We start from the raw sequence: 13,294 nt of genomic DNA on the forward strand, positions 1-13,294 counted from the left end.
GTCTTCCAAATTTCTCTTGTATTACCAATTTTTTTAAAAGAAGTACCTTAATGATTGGATTAATCTCGCCCTGGCCACACCTACACCATTTGCCCAGGGAATTTCCCGTAGCCCCAGGTGATCATTGGTCAATACCTGCCCACCCCATCCTCTCAGGGTGCACTGCACACACACACCCCCACCCACCCACCCACCCACTCTGGGCAGACGGACTGTCCTGTCCTGCCCGCTGTGGTGCTGCCTGGCACAGTCAGGAGAGGGAGTCAGCCAGATAGAGACCTTTCCGATTTCTCCATTGCGGCCTTAGCATCTGCCTGAAGGTGGCTGCTTAGTAATACTTGGGAGCTGGATAAATCAGATTCCTTTTCTGCAGTTTAGCCTGGTGAATGCGGTGGCAGTGGGTCTGACAGGCCTGAGGAAGAGAGGAGGGCTCTTTGGCTACAGGAAGCAGAGGCCAGAGTGGAGCACAGAGGTCCCCAAACCCTAACCTAACCCCCACCCTCGCCTAGCACTGGAGAAGATCTAGGGGCTGCCTCAGCATCCCCTGCCGGCATTGGGTGAAGTGTCGGGAGGGCTGCATGCTTTCCCTGGAGAAGGGGCTATTCACTCACTCCAGGGTTTCGCCCGCTGGAGCCTCAGGAGGCAGAAGTATAAGGAAGGAGTCTTTCATTTTGGTGGCTTTGCTTTGAAAAAGCCTGATCTTAGATACATTGCTGTGCTTTGCTGCTAAGCTTTTTATGCAGTAAATGATAATGTGACATTGCCAAATTAATAAAAGTTCTCAACAGAATAAGAGCAATATGATCTTTATGTAAAATGATACTGAACTAGAAGTACTAGAAGTTCTTTTGGTTTTTGTTTTTCGAGTAGGCTTAATAGTGACGAATCCTGTTGCCTTTCTATTCTAATTCATTTAAGGCACTTATTACAAATATTTTTCTTAATCAAATAATATCAACAGTTTTAGAGTAAATTTTTTGATTCCTGTTCTGCATTTGTATAAACATGCAAAACACATCAGAAATTTGGCAAAGTTAGCAGATACATTTTGATTCGCGTTTTCGTGTATGTAATATGGAAAATTCAGGGTGTGTGCACAGCATTGATCGTGCTGTTGCTCTAGATGAAAAGCAATCTCGAGTTTTACTGTAGCAGAAAATCTTTACCTCTCTTTAGGGCATTGCCTGGTTTAAAATATTAAAAAATGTCATGGGGACAATTTCCCTGCTCTGCAATTAAGCGGTGATCACTACACCTAAGGAGGGTTTTGTGGGAAACAGGAAGCATTTATATGGAATTTTTAAAACTTTATTTTGATATGGTTAGGTCCAGAGCTGAGAGACACACGAAGCTTCACGTGTAGCAAAATACTGTTTATTTGTGCATCTGGGTGCTGATGGGTGGAGGCTGAAAAGTGCGTCCACCCCCGAGCGAGAGGGGAGAGCCTTGGGTTCTATGGAGGGTTTTTCCGGGGGAGTGAGCCACTGGGCCAGAACAGAGGCTGTAATAAATTCTTTTCAAACAACAGGGAGCGATAAGCTTCCTCCTTATCAGGAGGGATAAGGAAAGTAAGTTGTTCCCCTCTTGCATTTCATTCCCTGATCTCCCTCGGGGTCTGGCAAAGGCTGCGTGCCCAATACACCCCTGGGAAGGGGAGAGTGGTGGGTTTCATAGGAGGTTTGGATGGAAGTCTGGGGAGGGTGAGTTCTTTAAGCCCAACAGATAACGATTATAGATTCACATGCAGGTGTAAGATATGGTACCGAGGAATCCCACAGCGTGGATTGCTCCAGTGTTCGCTCCAGCGGTAGCCATTGCAACCCGGAAATTGCCATTGATAGAATCCATTGACCTAGTGAGATCGCACCGTACGCGCGTGAGCGTGTGTCTGGGCCTGTGCCATCAGCATCATCACATGTGTAGATCCATGCCAAGACACGGGACATTTCCATCCACGAGGGTCTTCCTCCCACAGCCACCTCCCTCCCCTTCCCTAACCCTGACAGCCACCAATCTGTTCCCCATCTCTATAACTTTGCCATTTTGAGAATGTCATATAAATGGAATCATACAGTAGGTGATTCACTCAGCCTTGAGATCTATAGCCAAGTTGTGTATATTTAAGAATTCATTGTAAAAATGTGTGTGTTTAAGAATTGGTTATAAAGACACAGAAATCCAAAGTGTCTTTTCAGTAATTAAAAAAAAATAACAAAATAACGCTAAAGCTAAAGATATTTACTCACAAAAAAACTTACTACTGTTAACGGGGAAAAAATGCCAAACTCTGTAAAATAATTTAAAGAGATTTAGTCTGAGCCAAATTTGAGGACTGTGACCCAGAGCCACACTCAAGAAGTCTTGAGCAAATGGACTGGCTGTGTGACTGGGTTACAGTTTGGTTTTATACATTTCAGGGAGACAGGGGTTACAGGTAAAGTCATAAATCAATATGCGGGAGGCATACATTGGTTTGGCCAGAGAAGGCGGGCCATCTCGGGAGCTGGGGCTTACAGGTTGTAGGTGGGTTTAAATATTCTTTGACTTATAGCTGTTTAAAGGCTTGGAATGTTTTAACAAAAGGAGCTGTTTATCAGAGATAAGTCACCCCACATAGATTTGTTGTGTAAATTGAGGACCTGCAGGTTTGTCTCGAATACCATTAGGCTTGTTAATGGCTTACAAAGGATGTCCCCAAGAAGGGATGGGGGCATGATGAGGCATGTCTGACCTCCCTCCTCCTGGCAGGCAATTTAGTTTTAGGATATTCCCTTGGCTAAAAGGGGGTCCATTCAGTCACTCAGTGAGGGGTGAGCCTTAAGATTTTATTTTAGTTCACACTTGTTATTTCTGAACATCAGTGACATTTGTCGTCCAACACAGTAGCATCGTCAGGATCTACAGAGGTGCATATAATTTAGCCTTCACTAAATAATCTGGCTTGTAGGCTTGTTGAATTCTCATGTTTGTTTTTCATAAAGCTTGTCTGTCTCTTTCTGTTGGCTGTTACTTTTCGCTTTGGTCAGAATGCTATCTCCAGAAATGGCACACTTATTTTTGCTGTATCTAATCTGCTTTGCCTGGGGAACCAGATTAAACCTACTAGAATTGGGTGAAATTATACAGACGATATTTCAGTAGCCAGATCTCCAGGTAGGGGAAATGTTGGTGTATTTGACAGGTGAGTAGTAATTCTTGACATGACTACCTATTGGATGCTGCTGTTAAGAATGATTTGATGGTATGTAATAAAGTTTTGTTGTTTGCTTTAAACTATAAATCCTGTGTAAATAAGTGGTGGGTTTGGGTTCTTTTTCTTGTTTGGCTCAGATACTTGTGACCAGTGATCTCCTAGCGGCAGAGATGTCCATGGAATCAGGCTGGTCCCGTGGATGCCTGTTAGAGCAGGTGGCACTCTGCCTCTCTTGTTCATTTCTTCTTCCTCCCTCCGTCTGTTTTCCAGCCTCTGAGTTCTCTCTCCGTGACCTTTGCTGCCGGCGATCAGTAGCTTCCACTCACTCCTCCAACAATGCTCCTTCCTGTCGGGGTCCAGCCCTGCCCTCTGCCTGTCACCAGCTAGGCCCCGTGGCCACAGAGGACTGAAACCTCTCTCATTCTCCACACATAATTTCCAGAAAGCAGATTCTTGTCTATGCTACACGTGCAAGGACAAATTAATATGTATTACTTTAGTTCTTTCTAAAGAAAGGAAGAGAAGGAGAATGAATTTGGATGATAGAAAATGTTTGAACATTTCATAAAGCCCTAGAGATCCAGGTATGGCTCTGTTTCTGTGATTTTTTTTTTTTTTTTAAATCCTTGATGTCTTACTAGCATTTCACTGTAGACTGACTTTGGAAATTTGGAAAAATTCCAAATTATTTTAGCAAGCAAGCAAAGTGACAGAGCGAGCTGCTAGGAGCTCAGAAGATTCCATTTCTGGAACGATGATGAGCATGGTTTCCCCAGGCAGCCACTGGTCTGTGATAGGGAAATCGATGGTAGTTTCTGGCCTTTGATATGTGGACCCTCTTAAATAGATTAGATTTGGAGTTGCTCGACATATGAGGCCAAGTTTTCTTTTTAAAAAATTGCCTTTAAACTTTTAAATTCAGATGTAACTAACCTTTAATCTCCACTCATTACCAGGCGCCATAAAAGGAACATTAACATTCAGCTTTTGATTTCAGTCTATGTTCAGATGTTGATACTAATCTAGGAAAAATAATATTTTCTTCAGAGAGGTGACAGTGTTCTGGCCCTAATCATATAAGGCTTTAACTCTGATCTCAATAGTAGTGATCCATTGTTTAACTGTGTGTGACAGTCTCTTTCAGCTGAAAATGTGAATCTAAAATGCAAGGTCGACACAGCAGGAGTCTGTGGATTGCGGCGCCCTGCGCTCTGTCGCCAGATCATGAAGATTCCAGGAGAACGTTTCTTCTGGATGCTGCTTCCCCTGCTCCATCTGGTAGCGCAGGCTGCAGACCACGCGGAGGTGGCGAGGCACGTGATCAAGTTGCACCGGGGAAGAGGCGCAGCCCTCACTCCGAGGAGGCAGTGGGTGCTGGACAGCTGTAGGAAGCTCTCTGGGCTGCTTCGCCAGAAGAACGTGGTTCTGAACAAACTGAAAAGTGCAATCAGAGTGGTGGAAAAAGATGTCGGCCTGTCTAAGGAAGAGAAACTGTTCCAGGTGCACACGTTTGAAATTTTCCAGAAAGAGCTGAATGAAAGCGAGAATTCCGTTTTCCAGGCTATCTACGGACTGCAGAGAGCCCTGCAGGGAGACTACAAAGACGTCGTGAACATGAAGGAGAGCAGCCGGCAGCGTCTGGAGGCCCTGAGAGAGGCAGCCATCAAGGTCAGGCTCGCACCGGGCCAAACCTGCGCTGGGAGGGGAGGCAGGGGACGATGTGGACACGGCCGACGTCTCGGCCGGCATCACCTGTTCATAGGAAATCACACCTAGAAAGTCTCTGACATGAGGGGGAATGTTTTCCTTTCGCATAGTAGTGTAGTTACCGCTTCTAGAAAGAGCCGGTCTCTAATGGTATTTTTGGGGAAATTCCTGGGTAATTCAAAAAGTTACTCAAATTGTACTAATAAACTGACGTGGAAATAAACATATTTATAACTTCAATCGACATTTTGCCAAATTTCTACAGGAATTCCTGTTAATGTGGAGTTTGACTTTCTTCAATGTGATTTTATTGAGAAAAATGTTAAAATTAATTTAAACAAATGCATACATTTAAGTTAAGGACTTTGACCACATATACTTTTGAAATGATGACCAGCTGTGGTCAGACCTGCAGCTGTGTGCTAGACCTGCAGCTGTGTGCTAGACCTGCAGCTGTGCTAGACCGGCAGCTGTGCTAGACCAGCTGTGGTCAGACCTGCAGCTGTGTGCTAGACCTGCAGCTGTGGTCAGACCTGCAGCTCTGTGCTAGACCTACAGCTGTGGTCAGACCTGCAGCTCTGTGCTAGACCTGCAGCTGTGTGCTAGACCTGCAGCTGTGGTCAGACCTGCAGCTCTGTGCTAGACCTGCAGCTGTGTGCTAGACCTGCAGCTGTGGTCAGACCTGCAGCTGTGTGTGCCAGTGCTCTCCTGGCACTGGCCTTTTCTGCTCTATCCCGACTCTGCCCCACCCGTTTAGATGTGAATGCAACTTTAAGATGAGGTTATTGATTAAATATGATATATAAATACATTTACAAAATTTCATTACCACACCAACCATTAATTTCCCAAATAATGCTGTCAGAATATACATGTTTTTTGGAACAATTTTCCCTTTGTAACCGGAATTTGTGTGTATCCTGCTTAGGAATTTAGATAGTAGCATAGTATTCAAGTATCACATCTCTTTCTAAAGTACAGCTGTACCTCCCATACGTGGTAGGCATGGTGCTGTAACATAATCAGAGTTCAGAAAATGATTTCTTTGTGACTCGATGGCCTGCAGATACCATGTTTACGTTGGTTGATGTGCATGTCCATAGCTTTCCCTAGACAGGTGCTAAGCCTAGCTACATTTGAATTGCTGGGACGCCTGCCTTCCCCACCTGACCATGGTCAGACTCACACGTACGTGGATGTGGCCTTGGCCTGGGAGAGCAGACGGACTGATTACAGGTACCTAAGTGGATGTAAGAAAGTCATATCCTGGTTTATTTCTTAATGAATCTAACTCTTCATTTTTTACAAATGAATAGGAAGAAGCAGAATATGTGGAACTTCTAGCAGCAGAAAAACATCAGGTTGAAGCTCTTAAAAACATGCAACATCAAAACAAAAGTTTATCCATGCTCGATGAGATTCTCGAAGATGTACGAAAGGCAGCAGACCGTTTGGAGGAGGAGATAGAGGAGCACGCCTTCGACGACAACAAATCAGTAAGCAGCGTCCCCCAGTCGTTCCGCACCACTGCACTGCTCGCTCCCCGGGACGTGTGTTTGAAGTTGTTCACGTGTGTGTTTTCAGTGTAGAGTGGAAACGAAGACAAGCTGAAACACCTCTGCGTCACAGGGAGCGAGATCCGATTTGGTCTCGTAGAAGAAAGCCAGAGATCCTTTATTTCCTCTTCGTGTTCCTAACAGCTGCAGTCTGCCGCCGCCCCAGCCTGGCCATGCAGGTGGACGGGGTGGGCTTTGTGTCTGGAGCAGGATTTTACGCTGCTTGCCAGCTATCGTGTGTTTACGATTCTAAAGAAAATTGACTGTGGGTCTTGGTATGGACTCACAAAAGGGTTAGATAATAAAAAATCAAAATAAGATTAGACAAGAAAGGAGAGAGAATAAAAATGCAGTGAAAGAAACAGAGTATTTAAAAAATTTACTAATTAGAGGAAAACTCATAAGTATTTAAGGGCTATGAATTTTTTTTTTTTTTTTTTTGAGACAGAGTCTCACTTTGTTGCCCGGGCTAGAGTGAGTGCCGTGGCGTCAGCCTAGCTCACAGCAACTTCAAAATCCTGGGCTCAAGCAATCCTTCTGCCTCAGCCTCCCAAGTAGGTGGGACTACAGGCATGTGCCACCATGCCTGGCTAATTTTTTCTCTATATATGTATTTTTAGTTGTCTAGATCATTTCTTTCTATTTTTTAGTAGAGATGGGGTCTCGCTCTTGCTCAGGCTGGTCTTGAACTCCTGACCTTGAGCGATCCACCCGTCTCGGCCTCCCAGAGTGCTGGGATTACAGGCGTGAGCCACCGCGCCTGGCCAGGGCTATGAATTTTTGAAAGAATATGCCCTGCATCAGGTAAAGTAGATATTTGGAAACAGCAGAACTTCTAAACCTTTCTACCATTAAATTCTTTTTTTTGTTTTTGAGGCAGAGTCTCACTCTGTCAGCCTGGGTAGAACAGCATGGCATCAGCCTAGCTCACAGCAACCTCAAAGTCCTGGGCTCAGGCGATCCTCCTGCCTCAGCCTCCCGAGGAGCTGGGACTACAGGAATGCGCCACCATGCCCAGCTAATTTTTCTGTTGTTCAGTAGAGAGGAGTCTCGCTCTTGCTCAGGCTGGTCTTGAACTCCTGAGCTCAAGTGATCCTCCCGCCTCAGTCTCCCAGAGTGCTAGGATTACACGTGTGAGCCACCACGCCCAGTCCCTTCAATTTTTTAATTGAAAAAAAGGTCCAAATTCTTGCTAATGAACGCTGACCTTTCATCACATTTGGCAGAATACTAAGACCATTTCTGTCCTCCTTCTGTTTAGCATCTACTCTGAAAACAGGCCGAAGCATTGAACCGACTCCAGCTGCTTTTGGTTGTTCTGCAGGTGAAAGGGGTCAACGTGGAGGCCGTGCTGAGGGTGGAGGAGGAAGAGGCGGGCGCCAAGCACAACGTGACGAGAGGAGAGGGCGAGGGCGGCTTGGGGCTCAGCATGCTGATCGACTCCCAGAACAACCAGTACATCCTGACCAAGCCCAGAGATGCCACCATCCCGCGTGCGGATCCCCACTTCATCAAGGTAGACCGCGCTGGCCGCAGCGTCAGAGCGAGGGTGACCCTGGGGTGCACAGCCACCTCCTGAAGAGATTGCGCTAGAATTCCCTACGTTTTCTGTGGTTAGAGACGTCCTCTCTTAATTTCTAATTTTTCTTTCTAAAGGAATAAGGCATTTTAATATTTAAAATGAAAATCTTGTTTTGGAGAATTTGGAAGACTTTTTGAAATTAGGAGTTATTGTAATGGGATTACAGCTTCAGCCATCTCAAAACTGTTTTTACTAAAGTAAACACTCCTTAAAAGATAGAGAAGTTTTGGCTGTGGAGTCACGCACGGCTTCGCTTGGACTGGGGTGCGGAGTGCGGCCTCCTGCAGAGGGAGTGAGGTTCAGATCCGAGTCCTCCCTGGAGGCCGGGCTAGTCCAGGGCTGTGCAGGTAAACAGAGAAGTGGAGAGCATCAGGGTTCAAGGCCAGCACCCTGGAGTCATCGCCACGGGGAGTGACGGGGTGCAGCTCCCTCAAATTGCCAGGTCTCTAGCAAGACTCCCTAATCCTGGAAGTCTGTATGGAACAGGAACCAAGCCAGGGACCCTAGTCTTAAAGACGATGCCAGCACAGGCTGAGAGGAAGACGACCAGAGAGAGCCAGGGCTCCTGCAGGTGCCAATGGCCTCCAATCCACAGGTGCATGCACCACTCTCCTTGTGTGGTCGGGACGGGCACTGAGGGGCTCGGGTCTGCGGGTTGATCATCTCGGTGCCTGTGCAGGGTGGGCGTCTCCACTGAGAAGCTCGTCTTTCCTCCCTTTGTAACGAATAAGTAGTTTCTGGGGAGATGTGTTGAGACTGTGTAAATGTCTCGTTCCTCATCACACTGTCACTCAGTAGTTGCAGCACGCTTCCATGATCCCTGCCTGCACCCAGGGTTGGGTGGTGGCTGTACTGACTTCATATGGTGGGAGAACCAGTGGGGAGGGCACACACAGAGCTCCGACGTTTTCCCAGCTTGGAAAACTATGGAATTCTAGTCCTCAGAATTCTTACAACGCTCTTACGGGGCTTCAGCAAAACAGAAAAATTTTGCTATATAGTCAGTCCTCTGTGTCCACTGGTGCCACATCCTTGAATTTAGCCAATCATGGATCGAAAATATTCAGGAAAAAAACAACAAAGAATAACAACACAATAAAAAATACAAAGTAAAAAAATGTGTGTGACGGCTATTTACGTAGAATTTACTTTGTATCAGGTATGCTAAGTAAGCTAGAGGCGATGCAAAGCACATGGGGGATGCAAGTGGGTCGGGTGCAAATACTAGGCCATTTTGTATCAGACCAGGGCCCTGAAGAGTTCGTTATCTGGGGGTGGGTGTGCGGAGAGGATCCTAGAACCAGTCCCCTGAGGATACCAAGGGGTGGCTGTGATCATAAGGCCGTCAGGAGCTCCCTTCATCTAGTCCCAGAATACGCTCTTACTGTTTGCAACGTCTCTGTGACAGGCGTGGTAAAAACGCCCCGTCTCAGCCGCACCGTCTGCCCTCCATTCCCCGTAGATGAAATCGGGGAACTGCAGTCTCAGTCAGCCAGCGCTTCCTCCTCAACTGCTGCGTTCGGTTTCTGTGTTTCTTACCTGTGCTGCTCTCACGCTAGGACATCGTGACCATAGGAATGCTGTCTTTGCCTTGCGGCTGGCTGTGCACCGCCATCGGATTGCCCACGATGTTTGGTTACATCATGTGCGGTGTGCTTCTGGGACCCTCAGGACTAAACAGTATCAAGGTAAGAACAAAAGATCAGTGTTTCAGTATCTGGTTAACAGAATGTAAAAGAGATATTCATGAAGATTAAAAAGTTTGGAACTTGAATTAGCGAAGATAAGTTTCTTAGAAACCATACAAAAGAAGACATCCTTTCCAGCTTTGTAAGAAGTCTTCTTTAAAGCACGAGGAAGTCATTTTGTTTGTTGACGAAGGAGTGACTCAGCTAGAAAAATCAACCCTGTTCATGTCTTCAAGTGATATCAGTTTTAGAGCTTCCTTTTCTGGTAATGTGATGGACCAGATTATTCAGACCACCCTTCACACACCGAAAGCAACTAGAAATGCTGTGTCAGATGAACTTTTAAGCGTTTCTTAACGTGTGGGAAAACTAGTGACAAGCCCAGGTCCAGAGAGGCCGCTGGCAGCGAGGCTGTTTGCTGGACGGGTTCGCTGAGTCCGCTGGTGGCACTGTCAGCAGGGGAGGGTTCCCAAGCTTTCGCGGGCTTCCAGGTGTGTCATCTGAATACACACAAGCGGGAGCAGCAGGGAAAGGGCGCTGTGTGTGGTGTTTGGCCCTGCACGGAGGGAACGGCGCACGGCCCGGCGGCCGCAGGGACCAGGGAGGGTCACGTGCTCCCCCAGGCCTCGTTCCCTGTGCTGACTGACAGGCCTGAACCGGCTCTGGGCTCCGCAAGTTCCCCAGACTGCAGAACCAGAAAGGTCTGAAGCAGAAATCACACAAAACCCGTCCGAACAGCCAGTGAGCTCCGGCAGGGGAAGGGGAGCTTGCCCAGCGGTCTCAGGCTGCCTGCCCGGCTCCTGCTGCCTCCCAGGAGCAGTTCATGAGCCTGAAGGGGAACCGCAGACCCAGCGAGGGTGCCCGAGGGCGGGGTTCACCTGGGCAGAGTGGTCTCTGGGGAGAATGGCTTTTTTAAATTTTTTGGTTAGGTATTTTTCACATGATTCAAAACAACATAAAAAGCCATAAGTGAGAAATTTCTTTCTGCCCTTGTCCCACCCTCCCTTCCAGAGTATTTGCAACTAAAAGCAAATACAAATTATTTCTTTTCTTTTCCTTTTTCTTTTGTTTGTTTTGAGACAGAGTCTCACTTTGTTACCCTGAGTAGAGTACAGTGGCATCAGCCTAGCTCACTGCAACCTCAAACTCCTGGACTCGAGTGATCCTCCTGCCTCAGCCTCCCGAGCAACGGGGACTACAGGCACATGCCACCACGCCCAGCTAATTTTTCTGTTTTTCATAGAGACGGGGTCAAACTCTTGCTCTGGCTGGTCTTGAACTCCTGACCTCAAGCAGTCCTCCCGCCTCGGCCTCCCAGAGTGCTGGGATCAAATGCATGAGTCACCACACCCAGCTTTTTCCTTTCTTAAGAGAAAATATGCAAAAAGTAAGCCTAGCAAAGAAGTAAGGCTAAATGATGGGGTAATATTTACAACTGGATACTGTACATATCGTAATTCTTAACAAATCAGCTATATTGTGGAAAATGATATAAATAAACCAAGATAAAAATGCAAGTGCATACTAGCCAAAGTGGGAAGTGGTTAATGGATGAAGGGCACAGATGCTCTCCAACTTCCATTGGCTCGACTTAGGGTGTTTTGACTGCGATGGGCTCATCAGGGCACAACTCGTGGTAGGTTGGGAAGCGTCTGTAATTGTACCAAAACATTTGTATTTTCCTAGAAGGAAGTTGATAGACTTTCACAGATGAAGTTGAGAAATACAGGTTTTAGTATGTTATTTTGAAGTCATAAGTCACACAGTCTGATTTTAAAAAGGGAAGAAAGAGAAAGAAGTAGCAATAAAGCATAATAACTGGAAGACAAAGGCAATAAGAGCAAACGGCTGTTAAAACAATACATGTAAATGGAATGAACTCCCCTTTTGAAAGACCAGATTTGCAGACGGTGTCAGGAAAGTAGCCCCGTAAACAAGAGTCAGTGAGGGTGAACTGCCGCAGAGGCTGGACAGAAAGGAGAAAACACGAAGCAAAAGCGGGCAGGGTTCACACTCCTCCTGCCGACAGCCTGGCCAGCTTGCGGGGCGCCGGGGCAGCGCGTGGATGCTGGGACACCCACGCCTGGGCCGCTGAACGTTTCAAAGAGCTGAGCAAACAGTAGCCACCACAAACCCTGAAACGTAAGTGGTGGAGTGTGGCAGTTACAGACGACATCCTCCAGTGTGATCACATCAAAAGTAAACAGCAGATGAAGACTCAAAACAGAGAACATTGCACACGGAAACCCGTGGGCATGGCCGACGGGTGCTAACGAGAAAGTGTCCATCCCAGACGGAGCAAGCAGTGGACGTCGGGTAAGCACCAAACTCAAGTTAGGGCCTCCCACGCCCCAGGAAGGCCAAGGAGAGGAACTCGTGGAGGTTAAAGCAGCTATGAATGTGAAAATAGGTGAATCCGTGAGCTAGTTCTTATAAAATAAAATGGAAATTAAATATTCCTCTAGCTAATCAGGAGAAAAGGAAAGAAAAATCTGCAATCAGGAAGTCAAAATTATTTCAGATATAGAAGAAAGTCAAAGAATTGGTTTCTTTAAGAAAATACTGTTTTTTTTGGTGGTATCCCCACTGAGTAATATAAGTACATGATTGTTCAGTTAAGTATACTTGACAAAGTAAACATAAAATTATATGGTTTCAAATTTTCTTGTTTTTCAGTCTATTGTACAAGTGGAGACATTAGGAGAATTTGGGGTGTTTTTTACTCTTTTTCTTGTTGGCTTAGAATTTTCTCCAGAAAAGCTGAGAAAGGTAAGGACCTGTTGCCTCTAAGCAACTTCATATCATATGGTTTGGTTTGTTCACTTTTAACATCTGTTGACGGTTTGACTATCAGATATTTTTAGAATAGAATATGATATTTCAGTCTGGTATTAATTTTTGAACATAAATGCAAAAAGATGACAAATGCTAAGTTTGAAAAAGTGGAATTTCAGTGAATAACTGGAGTTAGCTTCCATGTGGCTAATTTCAGAAAAGATTTGAGAAGTAACGTGTTTGAACTTTCGTATGTGGGTCCCTCCACGAACGTGCAGAACTGTGAGAGGGTGAAGCGTCGTGAAGATGGAATGTTCAGTGTTTGACCCTAGAGAAACTTCCTGCGTTGGAAGTGAGGTAATCACAAGGTACTTTGCTGACGTAAAGCGGAGTGGGCGGGGCAGTGACACGCTGCCGCAGCAGAAACGCTGCTGCAGGCGGTGCCAGCCCGCCTCAGCACCAGCCACGGTGCCGACAGCAGGCCAGCAGAAGTTTCTAGGTGACCGTGCGGGGCGATGACACAGGCGTTCTGGAACCAGACTGGTGATAGTCGCAGCTCACGCCCTCTCTGGAGAGCCGTCCAGCAGTTTGACTTTAGAGCCTCTGACCCAGTAGTTCTGTGTCTCTATGCAAAGGACAGACTCACACATAGATTAAAAAAAAATTTACCCACGGATATTTTCGGGCCCTCGTTGTAGCATTTTTAGGCAGGATTGGAAGCAGTCTTGAGTATAGTGAGTGCTCAGCTGAGCTGTGGCAACTACTTGCTGGAATACTAAGTAGCCATTAAAAT

At 46.3% G+C, this 13,294-nt stretch overlaps 1 protein-coding gene across 2 annotated transcripts in view; it reads left to right on the top strand.

The window, feature by feature from the left end:
• Positions 1 to 13,294, top strand: part of TMCO3 (transmembrane and coiled-coil domains 3) — a 39,950-nt gene that overhangs the window by 1,448 nt on the left and 25,208 nt on the right. The window contains exons 2-6 of one of the 2 annotated variants that reach the window (XM_012662830.1): positions 4,328 to 4,861; positions 6,217 to 6,396; positions 7,781 to 7,972; positions 9,598 to 9,726; positions 12,403 to 12,495. In XM_012662830.1, coding sequence (XP_012518284.1) covers positions 4,418 to 4,861; positions 6,217 to 6,396; positions 7,781 to 7,972; positions 9,598 to 9,726; positions 12,403 to 12,495 — 1,038 coding nt within the window. In that variant the 5' untranslated portion in view covers positions 4,328 to 4,417. The remainder of the gene's footprint in view (positions 1 to 4,327; positions 4,862 to 6,216; positions 6,397 to 7,780; positions 7,973 to 9,597; positions 9,727 to 12,402; positions 12,496 to 13,294) is intronic. The other variant, XM_012662828.1, reaches the window with a different exon arrangement.

Source organism: Propithecus coquereli, unplaced genomic scaffold (genome assembly GCF_000956105.1).
Source record: "Propithecus coquereli isolate 6110/MARCELLA unplaced genomic scaffold, Pcoq_1.0 Scaffold782, whole genome shotgun sequence".
Classification (NCBI taxonomy): Eukaryota; Metazoa; Chordata; class Mammalia; order Primates; family Indriidae; genus Propithecus; species Propithecus coquereli.